At 38.0% G+C, this 18,298-nt stretch overlaps 1 protein-coding gene across 3 annotated transcripts; it reads right to left on the bottom strand.

Annotated features, from left to right (window-relative positions):
- Window positions 1-1,277: 1,277 nt before the first annotated feature.
- UPF3B (UPF3B regulator of nonsense mediated mRNA decay) lies at window positions 1,278-16,980 on the bottom strand. 3 transcript variants are annotated; one of them, XM_080651878.1, is made up of 11 exons: window positions 16,478-16,980; window positions 15,482-15,588; window positions 15,205-15,311; window positions 9,547-9,645; window positions 8,148-8,258; window positions 7,239-7,282; window positions 6,600-6,782; window positions 6,157-6,195; window positions 4,215-4,375; window positions 3,327-3,621; window positions 1,278-1,566 (listed from the first exon to the last, which is right to left on the bottom strand). In XM_080651878.1, exons 1-11 carry the CDS (start codon window positions 16,631-16,633, stop codon window positions 1,417-1,419), a joined length of 1,452 nt encoding a protein of 483 aa, XP_080508004.1. In that variant the 5' UTR covers window positions 16,634-16,980; the 3' UTR covers window positions 1,278-1,416. The 3 variants fall into 3 exon arrangements, with proteins under 3 accessions (XP_080508004.1, XP_080508005.1, XP_080508006.1); XM_080651879.1 differs by lacking the exon at window positions 6,157-6,195; XM_080651880.1 differs by lacking the exon at window positions 15,482-15,588 and having other exon boundaries at window positions 16,478-16,738.
- Window positions 16,981-18,298: the final 1,318 nt, after the last annotated feature.

An 18,298-nucleotide genomic window follows, 5' to 3' on the forward strand; every position in this document is an offset into this window, starting at 1 on the left:
ACTGGCTAGGGCTTGATGGCTCTTTTTTTTTATTGCCTTTTTAAAATATGTTTTTATTGATTTCAAAGAGGAAGAGAGAAACATCAATGATGAGAATCATTGCTTGGTTGCCTCCTGCACATCCCCTACTGGGGATTGAGCCCACAACCGGGGTATGTGCCCTTGACCAGAATCAAACCTGGGACCCTTCAGTCTGCAGGCCAATGCTTTATCCACTGAGCCAAACCGGTTAGGGGTTGATGGCTCTTCTTTACCTACCTCTTGGGATACTGGTTTCTAAAAGCTGAGGAAAACACAAAGCAGTGACTTATTAAGTAAAGATAAACTGACACCATGTTAGGAGGAACTAGCAGGATGAAAATTAAGCAACAATTCAAGGATGTTGTCCAAACATTTTGGTTCTTATGGAACAAGAGGGAACCATGATTTGATCTTGGTGGGTAAAATAAAGGCAGAGGTTAGTGAAGGCAGAAACAAATATCATTCCTCCCCTTTCAGAATTTGCAAGAGATTAATTCAGTATCAAATTTAATTTTTGAAAACTAATAGCTATTTAGTAAAGTTAATAAACACACTTAGCTTCATACTTGAGTGATGTTGATATTTATTGACACCAATGCAAAACAAGCTAAGACTGAAAGTTGTTATTTAAACAGGAACAAATATTGGTGCAGTTTCCTTCCTGGACAGGTCATGCACTCAGATCATGAGACCTAAGATAAAACAAAGACTGGATTGTCAAGAACCAAACAAGGGTTAAATTTTACTTATTAATATAAAAATTGCTAGAGGCCGAAGGAGATGTTTAAAAATATTCTTTCCACTAATATCACATAAGCAAACAAAAATCTAAAACTAATCTTAAATTTTAGGACACAGGATACAGACATTGACATGACTATCTAAATTTTGCATAAGCAAACACTTGTTATAAACGTCACTGTACTTGTACTACAATTACATGCTTGTTGCTTCTACACAAAGTCAACACTTATCACCAACAATGAATGTAACTAGATCTGTCAAGACTTCAAAAAGACTCTGCTCCATTAAATTAAGAAAATTCAATTCAGGATTAACAAAATCTTTTGATTTTAAAGCTGGCTCTCTTCTTCTCATGTCATACCTAATTAAGTCCACTTGACATTTCCCACCTGCAAATTGTCCTCTCTCTGATCTTTGTCTGACACTTTAATTTGTAAGAATTGCAAAAAAAAATGAAATCGTACTTCCAGTCTGTACCCGCAATCAGGTTCCTGCTTTGACGCAAAATACACTCCTCTGCAGTGTACCCCACCAGCACAGCGACCCCCTTTCTCTCTCTATTCCTTTGCCCGGAGGCACTTCTGGATTGCTTAATACATGCTCTTTGGCTGCCTACACAGCCAGGAGGACATGTATGGCCATTTGGACTTATCACTCCTCTCCTCCTTCTTTTCTATGGCTAATACCACTTTCCTGCTTTTTTTCTATTGCTGAATCTCCAGACTTGGTGCCGTCATCAGGGGGACAGAGTCGATTTCGGCTTCGAGCACCTGGTTGGTAAAGCTGCATTGCTGGACGATCCTAAAGTAAAATGAAATGTTAAAACATTGCTACTCAGTGTTTACAGGGGATTTTCAATCATAGGTTATGTATCGATATATACCAATACCAACTCATACAAGGCCAAAAATGTGAGGGCACTATACATGACAGTAAGTATTGGTGGTTAATTTGCTTCTAACAGCCTGCATCCTTTCCCCTATCTCCAAAGAAAAGCAACCACTTTATAAGTATTATTTTATATGCCTAGGGTAAATTTTCAATAAAGCTATTATCTAATTTTCTTAACGATTTCAAGAGGAACTGAATTAGCTAGATTTTTTTTTTTATTTAGATAAACCACAGCCATTGCCTATCTCTCTTCCCTATTGGTAAATCGACTTTTATTTTTTTAAATAATTTTATTAATTTCAGAGAGGGAGAGATAGAAACATCAGTGATGAGAGAGAATCATTGATTGGCTGCCTCTTACACACCCCACATTGGGGATCAAGCCCACAATTCGGGCATGTGCCCTGACTGTGAATCGAACCTCCTGGTTCATAGGTCGATGCTCAACCACTGAGCCTTACACTATAGATTAGTTGTTTTTCCAACTTTTCACCTTGAAAAATTTTAAATCTATAGAAATGTTGTAAAAACTTAAACAATGAATACTGATACCTTTCTTCTAGATTTACAATTTTAACATTTTGTCACGTGCTTTTTCTGTCTCTAGTATGAACACACCTATATACACATTGAACAAGGATATCCTTTTACACAATACAACTGCTATTGATCAATCATAGCATCACACTAAAAGGACACCCAGACATTATATGCTTCCTGATATGATGCATAGGAAGTACACAACACTATTTATGAAGTGTTCTTGCCAAAAATTGCAGCCTCATATATTCAGGCCTCTAGGTGAAGGCATGCCTGTTTTTGTGAATAAAATGTGATTGGCACATAGCCACACTCATTCTTTTACATATGTTTATGCTTACAGAGCTTAGTGGTTGTGACAGAGACCATATGGCCCATAAAACTGAAAATATTTATAATCTGGCCCTTTACAGAAAACATTTGCTGACCCCTGCCCTAGATATGACCATCAGCTTTCAAGGAAACAAACATTAAGGAACATGTTAAATGATACCACAGGAATGTAATTAGCCTATCTGGACCATTAGAAGCTCTACAGAACAAACTGGTTTCTGCAACAAATAAATGGAAAATAAAAGGAGGGGATTGTTTAGATTAGAAGAGATTTAAGGGGACATATCAAGCAAATACAATTTGTGGACCTTGTTTGGAGCCTATAAAAAAGATACAAATGAGACAATTGGGAAAATCTGAACACAGCAGGTAGGATATTAAGGAATTATTATTAGGTTTTTTTAATGTGAAAATGCTATTTGGATTATATTTATTAAGAAAAAGACTTGATCTCTAATATTGATGAATGTAAAGAAGAAATTATACATCTTGGATTTGCTTGAAAATAAACCAGTAGAATGGGTAGGGATGGGGTAGAGGCGAAAGGAGGTTGGCCTCTAGTTGATAATTATTGAAGCTGAGGGATGGGTACATTGTATTATTCTGCTCTACTTTTGTGTATGTTTGAAATTTCTACAGTAAGTTAATAAAGGACCCAAACAATACTGAAAAAAGCTGCAGAGTTAAAGTTCCTATAATAAAATTGTCTATAATAGAATTTCCTTTAAAAGTTCTATAATAAACAATGAGCTAGCCCTTTTAGGAAAAGAAAAAATAAGTGTAACAAAAAGCAGCACCTTGTTTCTAATGCGATCTCTCTTAACCACTTCCTCTTTCTTTTCTGTTTTTTCTAAGCTGCCTAGTGATTCTGTACTTTCAGTCTTCTTTCCTTTATCCCGAAGTGCTTCTTTCTCTTTTTTAATTTCTTCTTCCTTTCTTTTAAAAGCCTTCTCTTTCTCATAGCGCTCCCTCTGCTTCCGGCGCTCTTCTTCTTGACGCTTTAGTCTCTCTCTTTCCCGAAGGATGCGCTCTTGATCGCGTTCATAATCCCGTTCCCTCTCCCGATAGTCTCTGCCACTCTCATCTTCAGGTCTGCATGAAAAAACAAATCTGAGAAGAATGTACCCACAAAGATCTTCTAATCACAAATGTAGTTATACTCTGATTCTAACTTGGCCACTGCAATGAGGCTGCACTTTTGGAGCAGAGTAAAAAAAAATACGAGCATTTTAAAAAACAATAACAGCCCTAGCTGGTTTGGCTCAGTGGATAGAGCATCCACCCATGGACTGAAGGGTCCAGGGTTCAATTCTGGTCAAGGGCATGTATCTAGGTTGCAGGTTCCATCCCAGGCTCTTGTTGGGGCACACGTACATGCAGGAGGCAACCAATCAATGTATTTCTCTCACATCGATGTTTCCCTCTCCCTCCCTTCCACTCTTTCTAAAAATCAATGGAAAAATATCCTTGGGTGAGGATTAACAAAAAAAGAAAAACAGTAACAAAAAAACAAAAGTCATCCACCCAGATCAAGATATTAGAATATTTAAAACCTTTCCTCCTCATCCCTTTGCCCTTGTTAAAACAGCTTATTTAATTCAGGTATAAGTCAAGGACATAGCAGTAAAACTAGCGTTTAGAAATACGATGAAAACAAATGTACTAAAGAGCCCTCATCTACTGACCTCTTAGGCTTTTCATCTTTAAATTCGCCATCACAACGTTTGGGCAATGTACAACTTTGCCCACTGGCTCTTTCATCGCTCAGATTCTCTTTGTCCAATTTCTTGGCTTTTTCTCTTTTGTCCAATTCTTTTTCATCCCCCTTTTCTGGCTTCTTGAGCAGCTTTAAAGAGAACAAATTTATTTTGAAGGGTGGGACACTGTCTTCTAAGCCTATCAAAGAAAACAATATACTAAATATTTTAAATTTTGACTACAAAAGGCCCCTTTTTCTGCAGGTACTTAAACTTTCAGGTGAACAAGTGTACAAGAGCAGTAATGTACTAAAAGGTTGCTATTAATATGAAAGTGTTATTCACTCAAATTAAGTGGTTTAATCACTTGTGGCAATAGGATCAAGACTCCTTTGGCTTTAAATGGGTCAACCTTTAAGTGAACCAATGCACACTTCCAAGTATGCCTTTTGTAGCAAAGCAGCATGTCAATACAACTTGATGGGAAAATATGCCACAAATTCAAAATGCTAGGTAGATCATTACTATTGGGAGTATTTTTATGTATTATTTGGAATGACAAATATCTTGGTCACCAAAGGAGCGATCTATTGTGAGAATAATTTTGCCTTGAGCCTGAGAGTAACTTACTTATATTATGGTACAATCATATTATCTTTAGAGATGAATAGTAAGAATTATTTAGCATTGGATTTAAAAATCCAAATACCTCATACAACAGCACGGTGAAGTTCCATCTCTACTAAGTAGGAACTCTGTACAATGTCATATGTGTATGAGAGGATGTAGTTCTAAAATAAAAGTGGTTCATACAGACCAAATTTCTAACAAAAGTTTCTTTTTCATACCACTGCTACAAATCTCTAGAATACCCTCAAGTGTTGGATATTCAGAGAGACTCTTAGGCAAAATAGAAGACTTTCAAGTCTCAGGGTAAAGGCATCATACAGGTTACCAAGCAAAAGGCCAAGCACCAAAAATTTAAGCATGAAGTATTTCAGCACACAGTCAGCCACAGCAAATGATGAGTCCAAATTGGACACTAAGAAGGCATTAGTGTAAAGTGAGGATACCATGTACAGGTTTCATTGGAGGTGTTCTTATTTCTCTAATGAACATCTTTGTTAGGAAGCCAAGATGTTCATTACTCTAATAAGAACATTAATGGGTGTCTCTAGCATGGATGGCTCTACCTTCTGCCTTGCTGATAGTAATAGCAAGTCAAGTCACTTGTGGTATGGCAGACATTGCTACAAAGAATTAAGATGGGAACTTTCCCACACTGTGGCCAAGCCCCCTATCAACAATAATGAGCCCTGGAGAGCCTCAGGGAACCACAAACTGCTGAATTTTGAGGAGGTAAAAGGAGACCCTGCCACCTCCACAGACTGTGAGATTTTTTCCTGACTTTCTCTGAAGTACTAGTACTTCCCCAAGAAGTTCATTGGAGCAAGGGCTGTCCAAGCCATGCCTTGAGAAGGGAAGCTGCAAGGCCAGGATCTTTCTACAGGTTTTCCTCTTCCTTTATGCAAGGTGTTAATCAGAATCAGCTGCTCATAGATTCCCAGGGAGATGGAAGAAGTTAACATGGGAATCATGTGAGAGGGGAAAGCATGTAATGCAAGGTATTATCTGTAGTACTTGCACAAGGCAGTTAGGAGAGGCAGCTAAAAAAGAGAAAGAGCTATTTAGGCATGGTTGTCCTCTGGCTGCATATTGTTGAAGCTTCTGGGGACAGAGCAGAGCATCAGGAAGTCATATGGGCTTCCTTTTAAAGTAGGAATTTAAAATAGCTTGCTTTTAAGAAGACTAGTCAGTCTGAAGGGTTTTCTACAGGTATCACTACCACCACCACCAAAAGGATTTATTAACTAAGACCTGTGTGTGTGACATGATACTAGGTGTTCTGTATCATGTACTTAGTCCTTACATTTTTCTGATTCACAGCTTGTAACAGAAACCTGTGTACCTGAAGACAGTGGAAAACAAACAGATGAGGCAACTTCATGTATCAAATATGAAGGAAAAGCTGAATAAAAACCATAATTCATGCCAGCCAGCCCTACTTTATGAAGAATTGACAGAATAATCATCCAAAAATTGAACATTTTAAATGATAAAAATAACACAGACCTGCCCTGAAGAAATAGCATGTAAACTACTTAGTCCTTTTAAATTATCTTAAAATTTAAAAAGCATACTATTAGTATTATATAAAGATTCCAATTGGTTCACTTGCCCCCCCCAAACCAAAAAGGACAAAAACAAAACTGAACAACTATATTTACACCACACAAGATGCATGCATATTTATAAAGAAGTAGATACATGCAATTTTCAGCAACATGCAGTCAGTTTAAGTTATTTTCATACCTTAATCTTTGGTTCTTCCTTTAATTTGTCCCTTTCTGGAACTCTTTCTATCTTCTTTAGCTTTTCTATATCTTTCCTTTTTCGTTTCTCTTCTTCTTTCCATTTCCTCCTCTCTTCTTCTCTTTGTCTTTTTCTTTCTATTTCTCGCCGCCTTCTTTCTTCTCTTTTCTCTTCTCTCATCCTCTAGAAAGAAAGATCAACACACACCTTCAAACAAGATAATCATCACCAAAACTTAAATCAGTCCCAAAGGCATGGTGGGAACCCACTAAACTGGATCATCTTTCCTTCCTACTTTCTACCTCCTTAACCCTCTTCCCACCCCATTCAGAATATGAGAATAAAGTCCAGGACTTGCTAGTATCAGTCTCCCACCACTGCCTTGCTGTATTTCCAGAGGCTTTCAGAAAAATCAAGAGAGTGTCTCCTGAACAAGCTAAGGACTCTCTGGGTTTGCAGAATGATTCCTTGGTCCAGCAACCAAAGAGAAGGAGGAGGCCAATAAGCCAAATCTTTAAAGAATAATGGTAAGAAAAAGCAGCTGTTTCTCCTAGGGGATCCCAATGCTCTTAAAATGTTTAACAAAATGTGAACCAATGAAATAAATGTATTGAGAAAACTATAAAAACAAAGGTTTACCTGCTTGTTTTTCAGGAAGCTCAATAGTGGGGTTGTCTTTTTAGCTACATAAATGTAAAGAGATTATTAATAATACTTATCAACCCCTAGAAAGGATTCCATTTTCTGACATTCCCTGCCAACCACCCAAGGTGGGAAAAACTATACCCCTTAAACAGAGAGTTCACAACTATATTATTGGAAAGAAATTTTTACAGTATTCCAATTCTGCAAATTTAAAATACCTTTTAAAAATTAAAGAAGTACAAAATAAAACAATAAACTGTTCTACAGACGGGAGTACAAATTTGTCCAATTGGGAATATATATGCGTCCATTAATAAAAACCAACTTTTAGAAGAATATTTAATTCATTTTCCAGTATTCTGAACAATGCTATCTAATCTTGTAGCTAGCTTTTGAAAACATACTTCCTTTGGATAAATTCTTCAGAGTGGACATCCTGAGTCAGAGGCTATGCTTATGTTTAGTGTTGATACAGTAGTGACAGCTTACTGCTAGAACCAACATCCAAGCTAGAATTTCTCAAGAGGTTTTCCATTTTGTAGTAACTAAATCCATTTCTTATATTTCTTTTTATGAACATTAGCTTATTACTTGAAAACATCAGCTGATTTTCAAATGCTTACCAACATCTAAAGGTACCATGCATGAGTCTTCAAGCATTTTATACTTATGGTACATTTGTGTGGCACTAAATAGGTCACAGAGAGTTTTCCCCATCTAATCAGAGCAATTGCATAATCCTGTGACACAGGTATTATCCTCTGCTTATTGCAGTAAAAGAAACAGAGTCTCAGAGAAGTTAGTGCTTTCCCCATGACCATACAGCTATCAAGTGACAGAAGTGGAAGTCAGACAGGTCTTCTGATGAAAAAGCTGTTGACCTTAATTCCTTTGTCCACTTACCTATTAGTTCTCTATTTTTAGCTTCTATTTCTTCTAGCAGCGTCTCTGGAGTAGATATCATTTTCTCATTATCGGCAGCATAACTTTCCAAAAATTTTCTATATTCTGGATCTAAATAATTGTTTAAGGAAACAGAAAATATAGTAGAGTTTAAACAAGCAGGAAATTATTATCTAGGATTTTATCAAAGAAGATTAATTTTTTACTTCATGGGAGATTGAAAATAAACCTATACTCACAAGATAAACTATTTACAGCTTTATTGGTTACTCCCAGAACTCCTATTAGAGATACCCACAAAGGGAGTATGGTGTAACTTGGGGTCAGGGAAAATGAGATAGCACAGATTACAATAGAAACTTCAGGGATGATAGTTTGCTTTTCAAAGTCACTGATCCTACTAATCCAGAGTCATACTTGTGAAAGAAATGCTATGTGTATATAGTTAGTATATATTTATTATGCATATAGAATGTAAGCAATTCCTGTATGGGTAAACCTCACTTTAAATAAACTCAACATATGAAAATCAGATGTTCCAAAAAGACACAAAAGGGGGATGTCCTGGATGGCATTGGAGGTGATGGTAATTCCTGGAGTTCTTTCCTAGATGCCTTTGACATCAGACAGGGTAATGCATCTGAGTTATTATACTTCTTGTATTTGGAGTTTCTATGCAGTGTGGACCATATCACTTGATCTAGTCTTCCAGGTCTGAATCTATCATACAATCAATAAGCAGCTGCATTTTGAGTCTTTTCTGTGTTCTTTATAAAATACCTATTATAGTAGTAAATAATGGAAATCAAATTAGATGGTTCTAAAATGTCAATCTGATAGAAAATATTGCAGCTAAGCCATTATCCAATATAAGTTACAGAGATCTCAAAATCTGGGTCCAGTTTACGTTATGTGGCAATTATTCCAGTTTTTTAGTTCTTCTCTTGGCTCAGTGTAATTACTATGTGTGTAGTTAACTTCATATTCAAAGCCGAGAAAATAGGACTGACCACTTCAGTTACTTCATATTAAGTTACTTGAATACATAAAGTTTCCCAGTAGAGCTCTCAATAATAAATCTTCCTCTTCATAAAAATGGAAACCCAAACTAATAGTGGTAAAAAGCCTCAAGTAGTTGTTGTACTACTCAGTAGTCAACAATGTATTATTTAATGGTGGAGGAATGAAATGCCACTAGCCAGAGAGAGTGAAAACTCTATAGGAAACCTACCTCCATTTTAATAGTTAAGCAAAGCTTTCATCAATGAATTATATTTCATATTAACTTTATCCCATATGTTCTCTTATTTAAAGCTTGGAGTTCAGTTAATTCTCACAAAAGGTAATATTTTTTAAAAGCATATGACATTAGCATTACAAAACTAGAGCTATACTGTACCATCATCGATAGTCCCAACTTTAGTATCTCTTTTCTTAGTCTTCTTTTTTGCAGCTTTTTGAAAAGGAGCAAATTCTACTATTGCAGGATATTCCTGACCTGTTTACAAAAAAATTTCACACTCTTATAACAAAGAAAGTGTCAAGTGGATAAAAGAGAGTCAGCCCACTGCTCTCTAGGCTTTTCTTTTCTTTTTTTTTGGAGGGAGGGGCTTTGTATTTTTTTTTAAATATATTTTATTTTTTTTACAGAGAGGAAGAGAGAGGGATAGAGAGTTAGAAACATTGATGAGAGAGACATCGATCAGCTGCCTCCTGCACGCCCCCTACTGGGGATGTGCCTGCAACCCAGGTACATGCCCTTGACCGGAATCGAACCTGGGACCCTTCAGTCCGCAGGCCAACGCTCTATCCACTGAGCCAAACCGGTTAGGGCTGTCTGTATTTTTTATTAAAATTTTTTAATGTTGACATTATACGTTTCCCCCCTACTTCCCCTTTTGCCTAGGCTTCCTTTGATGGCAGTCATCTGAGAGGTGTCTCCAAATGGGCATCAATCACACTGGCCCAACTAAAGTCAACATGCCAAAGGGCTTTGTCTGTATTTTTTATTAAAAGTTTTTAATGTTGACATTATTGTAGGTTTTCCCCCTATTTCCCCTTTGCCTAGGCTTCCTTTGATGGCAGTCATCTGAGAAGTGACTCCAAATGGGCATCAATCATACTGGCCCAACTAAAGTCAACTCTACCAAAGGAGCCCCTAATGGAAAAAATGAAATGAATAAAATATTCATTTAAATTCTACTTCTAAAGTGTGATATTTTGATATGTGGGGGGAAATAAAATGATTTTCATTTAAAAACACATCCGAAATCTCTAGAATAAGCAAATCTATAGAGAAAAATAAGATTAGGGTTGCCTAGAGCAGGGGAGAGTGGTGGGGAGAACAGGGAGTATCAGCTAATGGGTATAGGGTTTCTCTTTAGAGTGATGAGCATGTTCCAAAATTAAATTATAGTGATAGCTGTACAACTTTATGAATAAAAACATTTTTAAAAAGAAATTTGTTTTTTTTATTGATTTGAGAGAGAAACATCGATTTGTTGTTCCATTTATTTGTGCATTCATTGGTTGATCCTTTTTAAAAAATATGTTTTTATTGATTTCAGAGAGAGGATAGGAGGGAGAAAGAGACAGAAACATCAATGAGGAGAGAATCATTGATCGGCTGCCTCCTGCACGCACCCCTACTGGGGATCGAGCCCGCAACTTGGACATGTGCCCTGACAGGGAATTGAATGGGGACCTCCTGGTTCATAGGTCAATGCTCAACCACTGAGCCACACCAGCCAGGCATTGGTTGATTCTTGTATGTGCCCTCACCAGGGATCAAATCCAATACCTTGGCATATTGGGACAATGCTCTAACCAACTGAGCTACCTGGCACTAAAAAACATTTAAAAAAAAATATTTTTATTGATTTCAGAGAGGAAGGGAAAGGAAGAGAGATAGAAACACAAATGATGAGAGAGAATCATTGATCGGCTGCCTCCTGCACGCCCCACACAGGGGATTGAGCCAGTAACCCGGGCATGTGCTGTGACCAGGAATAGAACCATGACCTCCTGGTTCATAGGTGGACACTCAACCACTGAACCACACTGGCCAGGCTAAAAAACATTTTTGTGGTATGTTATTTAAAATATACACCAGGGCATCAAAAGCAAGGCAACAAAAGAAAAAAGCGATAAGTTGGATATCAAAATTAACAACTGTGCATTTAAGAACACAGTCAACATAGTAGAAAAGCAACCTATAAAACAGAAAATATTTGCAAATCATACATCTGATAAGGAGTCAATATACAGAACATACAAAGAACTCATACAACTCAACAACAAAAAACCCACAATCCACCCTAGCCCGTTTGGCTCAGTGGATAGAGCATCAGCCTGCAGACTAAAGGGTCCCTCCCGGGTTTGATTCCGGTCAGGGACACATGCCTGGGTTGTGGGCTCGATCCCCAGTAGGGGGCGTGCAGGAGAGAGCCAATCAATGATTCTCTCTCATCATTGATGTTTCTCTCTCTCCCTCTCCCTTCCTCTCTGAAATCAATAAAAATATGTTTAAAAAACAAAAACAAAAAAAACCCCAATCCAATTTTTAAAAGTTCAAAGGACTTGAATAGACATTTGTCCAAAGATGATATACAAAAGGCCAAAAAAACATGAAAAGATGCTCATATACGCAAGCATGTGAAAATGTTAAACTATTAACTCACTAATCATTAGGGAAATGGAAATCAAAACCACAATAAGCTATCACCTCACATCCATTAGAATGGTTACTATTAAAGGGAAAAAAACACAGAAAATAGTAAGTGTTGGTGAAGATATGGAAACATTAGAATGCTTGTGCTTTACTGGTGGGAATGTAGCTTCTATGGAAAACAATATGGTGGTTCCTCAAAAAAAAAATTTTTAAATAGAATTACCATATGACCTAACAATTCCACTTTTGGGTATATATTCAAAAGAAGTTAAAAGCAGAGACTTAAACAGATTATCTGTACATCCACATTCACAGAAGCATTATTCACAATAGCTAAGAGTTCAGGGAAGCATCCATGTTATATATTTTTAAGATTGAATAATATTCCATTGTATGTATATACTACATTTTGTTTATCCATTCATTTTTCAAGGGACATTTGACGAATGGATAAACAAAATGTAATACACACACACACACACACACACACACACACACACACACACACACTAGAGGCCCAGTGCACAAAATTCGTGCACTGGTGGGGTCCCTCAGCCCGGCCTGAGCCTTCTCAGTCTGGGAGCCCTTGCCAGCCATGAGCCTGGCTTCTGGCTGAGCGGCGCTCCCCCTGTGGAAGCGTACTGACCGCCAGAGGGCAGCTCCTGCATTTAGTGTCTGCCCCCTGGTGGTCAGTAGGCGTCATAGCGACCAGTTCTACTGTTCAGTTGATTTGCATATTAGCCTTTTATTATATAGGATATATACAATGGAATATTATTCAGCCTTAAAAAGGAAATTCTAACATATGCTACAACATGGATAAACCACAAGAAGTCAAATACTATATGATTCCACTTGTATGACGTACCTAGAATGGTCAACTTCATAGAGATAGAATGGTATTTGCCAGGGATTGGGGGTGGGGGACATGGGGACTAGTTTTTTAATCAGTATAGAGTTTCAGTCTTGAAAAATGAAAAAGTTCTAAAGATTGGGTGCACAACAATGTGAATGTCAACACAACTGGACTGTACACTTAAAAAATGGTTAAGACTGCAAGTTTTTAAAATATCATTTATTTAAAAAATATTTTTATTGATTTCAGAGAGGAAGGGAGAGATAGAAACATCAGTGATGAGAAAGAATCATTGATCAGCTGCCTCCTGCACTCCTCCTACTGGGGATCAAGCCTGTAACCCAGGCATGTGCCCTTGACCAGAATCAAATCTGGGACCCTTTGTTCCACAGGCTGACACCCTATCACTGAGCAAAACCAGCTAGGGCTGCAAATTTTAGTATTGTGTATTTTACCACAATTTTTAAGAATGCAAACAAAAATAAAGGAATGAGCTAATGATACATGCTATAACAAGGATGAACCTTGAAAACATGCTAAGTAAAAGAAGCCAGTCACAAATCCTGGTGAATGCAGAATCAGATTAGCTTAATAACTGATATATGTGAAATGTCTAAAATAGGGAAAACCATAGGTAGAATAGTGATTGCCAGGGGCGGGAGGGGAAAATGGGAGATGAATGCTAATGAGTATAGGATACTTTTTGGAGTGATAAAAACATCCTGTATTTACACAGAGGTGATGATTGCACAACTTTGTGAATATACTAAAACATTGAATTTTATGGTATGTGAGTTATAACTCAATTAAAAAAAAAACACAAGTGTTGCCCTAGCCAGTTTGGCTCTGTGGACTGAAGGGTCCGGGTTCAATTCCAGTCAAGGGCACATGCCCAGGTTGCGGGCTTGATCCCCAGTAGGGGGCATGCAGGAGACAGCCGATCAATGATTCTCATCATTGATGTTCCTATCTCTCCCTTTTCCTTCCTTCCTCTCTGAAATCAATAAAAATATATTAAAAAACAATTTCCCTGGCAGGTGTGGCTTAGTTGGTTGAGTGTGGTCCTATGCAACAAAAGATCACTGGTCAGGGTGCATACAGGAGGCAACTGATTGATGTTTCTTTCTCTCTCCCTCTACCTTCCTCTGTGTAAAATAAATAAAACATTTTTTTAAAAACAACAAGTAACTACTGGAAAAAAATATACCAGGGCCCTGCTATAGAATAATGTCACACAAAGTATAAAGATCATTCACATGTAGACATAAACCAGAATAAAATAACTAGAATTGACCAGAAGGTATCACAAAGCAGTCATGGAAGAAACATGATTTGGAAATCCTGGTGAATGCAGAACCAGATTAGCTTAATAACTGATATATATGAAAAGGAATAGATAAACCAGACAGAAGCAGAAGGAAATTGTGGAAGATATGCTGAAAAACACACACAAAGCAAACAGAAGTGAGTCCAGACTATGAAGGGCCTTAACTACGAGGCTAAAGAGTTAACTTTTTCACAGTTGTTCTTAAATCACTATTTTCAAAAATATTAATTTCATGGCAATATAACAGACTGAATTATACAGAAATATAATTCAGAAAACCCTACAAGTTTAGACAGTAGTTGTCTAAGCATTAGGTGACAGACATAAAGTATGAAAGTATTAGTAAGAATAGATGGACAAGATGTTAAAAAACAAATTCAAAAGATTCATCACTTAATGTTCCTCTCTAAAATCAATCAATAAATAAAAATTATAGAAGATTCATTACTTGTTTATATATAAGGTATAAAAAAGAGAGGAAAAGATTAAATACAACTCAGATTCCCAGACCAAGTCACTAGGAAATCATTGCTATCTACTGGAATAAAGTTGGAGTAGAGAAGTAGCTAGTTTGTGGGGATTAATAAAGTTGGACAGTGGCATTATTCCAACAAGTAATTATTGGCAGGAGATTTGACTTTGGGTAGTGGGCACACAGTGCAATATACCACACATGATCTTGTACTATCTGAAACCTATGTGATCATATTAACCAATGTCACCGCAATAAATGTAATAAAAAAGGAAAACAAACAAACCCAAAAAACCCCCACAAGTAACTATTGGCTTAAAGGATTTGGATAAATAAATGTTGGTTCTTGAAGCAAGATGAGAAGTAAATGTTTAAAACTTGTCATACAAGTTTAAAGAGTCACTTATCCATATTACTGCTGAAACTAGTAAATAGTCAAAACAACAGATATTCTAATTTCAGGGCAAAAAAATTGTCACAGGAGGAGAAAATAGGCAATTTCATTCAGTTATTCAAAGTACGAAATAACAGGTTAATAAAAACACCCGAGGGGTGAGAAAAGTCACATATCTATAAGATTGTAATAGCCTTATCAAATGTGTGAAACTCTTTAAATGTTGCACATTTTATCAATCAGGATTTTAGAAAAACTATCAAGGCATTGAGAAAATACTGTGACACACACATTGTCTTAGACAAATGACAAAGGAACCTCTTGTTACTAGGACTCACCTTTATTGTCAAGGAATACATAACCATCAAAGCGATCCCTGAACAAAATAATGTCCTCTTGGTTTTTAAAGTTGATGTATGCTCTGGCATACATATGAGGATACAGACTGCAGAGAGGAAAGCAATTATGTAAATGTGCTTGCAGGTATCTGGCTGAATTATAAGAATGCATATATTAAAGAGACAGGCTCAAAAATCACATAGACAACATTAGTACGATAGAATGGAATGGAAGAAACCTTTTTCATTTACCCCCTCCCTCTTTGATTTATTTTACCTAGTATCATTAGAAAAAAACTCAAAATAATCATGCTCGGGCATAGGCTGAAGATGTTCCTGAAGCTGCTCCTTCGTCAAAGTGGGAGGTAATCTCCGAATTACCACCTTCAGAAATGAATAAGTAAAATAAAATTAGTACAAATCAATTTTCTGTCATATCTAAAAGAACCACTATCCCTGAAGAAAGCTGGGCTTTAAAAGAGATCACTTATAAAAATCCAGGAGAAATAGTCCTTAATGCTCAGAATCAAACATAATAGTAACGCGGTTTTAAAAATTTTCTTAGAAATGAGAACTGTCTGTATCAAGGAAAATATCAGCTTCTGTTAATCCGAAGCCCCGCAGTTTACTAGGTTTTCGTATTATTTTTCCATCACCCATTTTTCAATAGATGTAGTGGTAAGAAATGAGTAGGCCAATCCTGGTCTTTGTGGGTGCCATGAACACTTGATTTACTAATATTTCCCTAACACATCCTAAAACAAAACCCTTTCTCATTCAGCATAAAGAATTCAAAACTGAGGAATACCGAAAATTCCCTCATCCCAAACAGGATGAACCAGATGTGGCCCCCAGACCGTTAACCCCAATACTCCCTCAACTCGCCTCCATTAATACTTCCATCACAAACTACGCCCACCCTTGATAACCCCTTCACTATTTAATAATCCCCTCAATTAACGTTTTAATTCCTCATTCTCTTTATCACTCCCCTCCCATTATCATTTCACAGCTCTGATCTAAAACCTTCTGGTCTAGGAATTTCCCCCCCCCCCTCCCTGTCCCCGTTTCCTTCACTCCCACCCTGAGGCTTGGCCGAGAGCCGCCCCACCCCCCCTTTTCGGTACAGTGGATGAGACAGGGTGATGCGATTTTCACTCAGGTGAAGAAACAGAAAGGGAGACTGGGAGAAGAAGGCAGCCCCATTCCCAACCATCCTCCATGGGTGGCGGACGCGTCCCGCCCTCTCACGGGCCAACAGCCAGCCAGGCACCTTGCTCAGCGCCTCTTTCTTCTCCTTGTTCCGATCCTGCTTATCTTCCCCTTTGGTGCTGTCCCCCGAAGCCCCACTACTACTGCCAGTGGCCCCCGGGGGAGTCAAGAGGGTTACTCGCTTCTCCTTAGGCCTATAATCCTTCTCTTCCTTCATGGCTACGGCTTGGCTCCTCACAGTCGAAGCTCGGGGCCCGAATGCCCCTACCGGCACCTACGACTCCCGGTCCACTCGCGTCACAGCTCGGCCCACTCTCGTCACAGCTCCGCCCCCAAAAAGCTCCCCTAGTGATAAGACAGCCCCGCAGTTCCATTGGGTCTCTTCAGGATCTCGCGAGACTTAAAGGCGTTCCGCTTCCTCCGGTGAATAGGTTTTAACACCTAGTCTTACGTTCTGGTCCGCGGAATCACCGCGTCACCCAATACCCTCTAGGTCCAGACTTCCCTAGGGCCTCTACATCTTTTAGCAAATCCGCCATCTTGACTACAAAGACTTCCGAGGACTACAAATCCCGGCATGCAAAGCAGTTCGACGCTTCTGGCTGGGAGTTCTATCCCTATTTTAAAAAGTAATCCTCTAGTTTTTTTGTTTTTGTTTTTAATATATTTTTACTGATTTTAGAGAGGAAGGAAGAGAGAGATAGAAACATCAGTGATGAGAATCACTGATCAACTGCTTCCTGCACACCCCACACTGGGGATCGAGCTCCCAACCCGTGCTTGTGCCCTGACAGGGAATCCAACCGTGAGCTACTGGTTCATAGGTCGGAGCTCAACCATTGACCTACACCGGCTGGGCGATACTCTAGTTTTGAAAGTTTAGTGTTTTGCAGATCAAACATAGGTTCTGTGGGCTGTACTTGACTACCTGTTCCTCAGAAAACCTGATGTTATCCAAAGTTTACCTTACCAGGGAACTTGTATTTTCTATTGATTCTGAGGGGAAATAGAGGTTTCCACCCAAAATGCATCTTTTGTGATGATTATTTTAAGCTGGTTATTATTAAGAAAAGAGGAAGACGCTCTAGCTGGTTTGGCTCAGTGGATAGAGCATCGGCCTGCAGACTGAAGGGTCCCGGGCTTGATTCTGGTCAATGGCACATGCCTGGGTTGCCGGCTCCATGCCCAGTAGGGGGCGTGCAGCAGGCAGCCCATAAATGATTCTCTTTCATTATTGATGTTTCTCTCTCCCTCTCCCTTGCTCTCTGAAATCAATAAAATGTATATTTTAAAAAAGAGGAAGAACCTTTCATCATACCCCTAATTGCCTAAAAGAATTTAGAAAGCTGACTTGCTCCAAGTAGGGAGCTATCATCATAGTTACTATGAACTAGTGTGAGACAGGGGGGGACCTAGCAAATTCCTCTCTGTGTTCCATTGTTAAAGATAGCCAAGTAAACAGTTATTTAGCAAACATTTGCTTTTTCATCTGTATGTGAATTGCCTTCCTGACCTTTGAAATGTTGTTTATTTTCTATTACAAAAATATGAACAGATTTCTTGTCAAATATTAAACAAGTATAGTAACACATTTTATAGATAATAGAAGTAAAGGAAGACAATTACAAAGAGGAATAATGAACTTACAGAAATTCAGATTTGAGGGTTTGGAACTATAAAACCCCAAATGAAAAAAAAATCACAGAAGAATATATAAGAATAAAAGTTAAGATTAGAAATATTTTTTTAAATCCTCACCCAAGGATATGCGTTGTATTGATTTTTTTTTTTTTTAGAGAGAGAGAGAGAGAAAGAGGAAGGGAGAGATAAACACTGATCAGTTCCCTCTCCTATGCACCTCAACAAGAGATCAAACCTGCAA

The sequence above is a fragment of the Plecotus auritus genome, assembly GCF_963455305.1.
Source record: "Plecotus auritus genome assembly, chromosome: X".
NCBI classification, from domain to species: Eukaryota; Metazoa; Chordata; class Mammalia; order Chiroptera; family Vespertilionidae; genus Plecotus; species Plecotus auritus.

Coding starts and splice junctions, on each gene's coding strand:
- UPF3B (XM_080651878.1), bottom strand. CDS start 16,633: ATGAAGGAAGAGAAGGATTATAGGCCTAAGGAGAAGCGAGTAACCCTC. Junction 15,312..15,481: donor TTTTTTTCTAATGATACTAG/GTAAAATAAATC, acceptor TCCTCTCTGCAG/TCTGTATCCTCATATGTATG. Junction 1,567..3,326: donor GAGATCGCATTAGAAACAAG/GTGCTGCTTTTT, acceptor ATTTTACTTTAG/GATCGTCCAGCAATGCAGCT.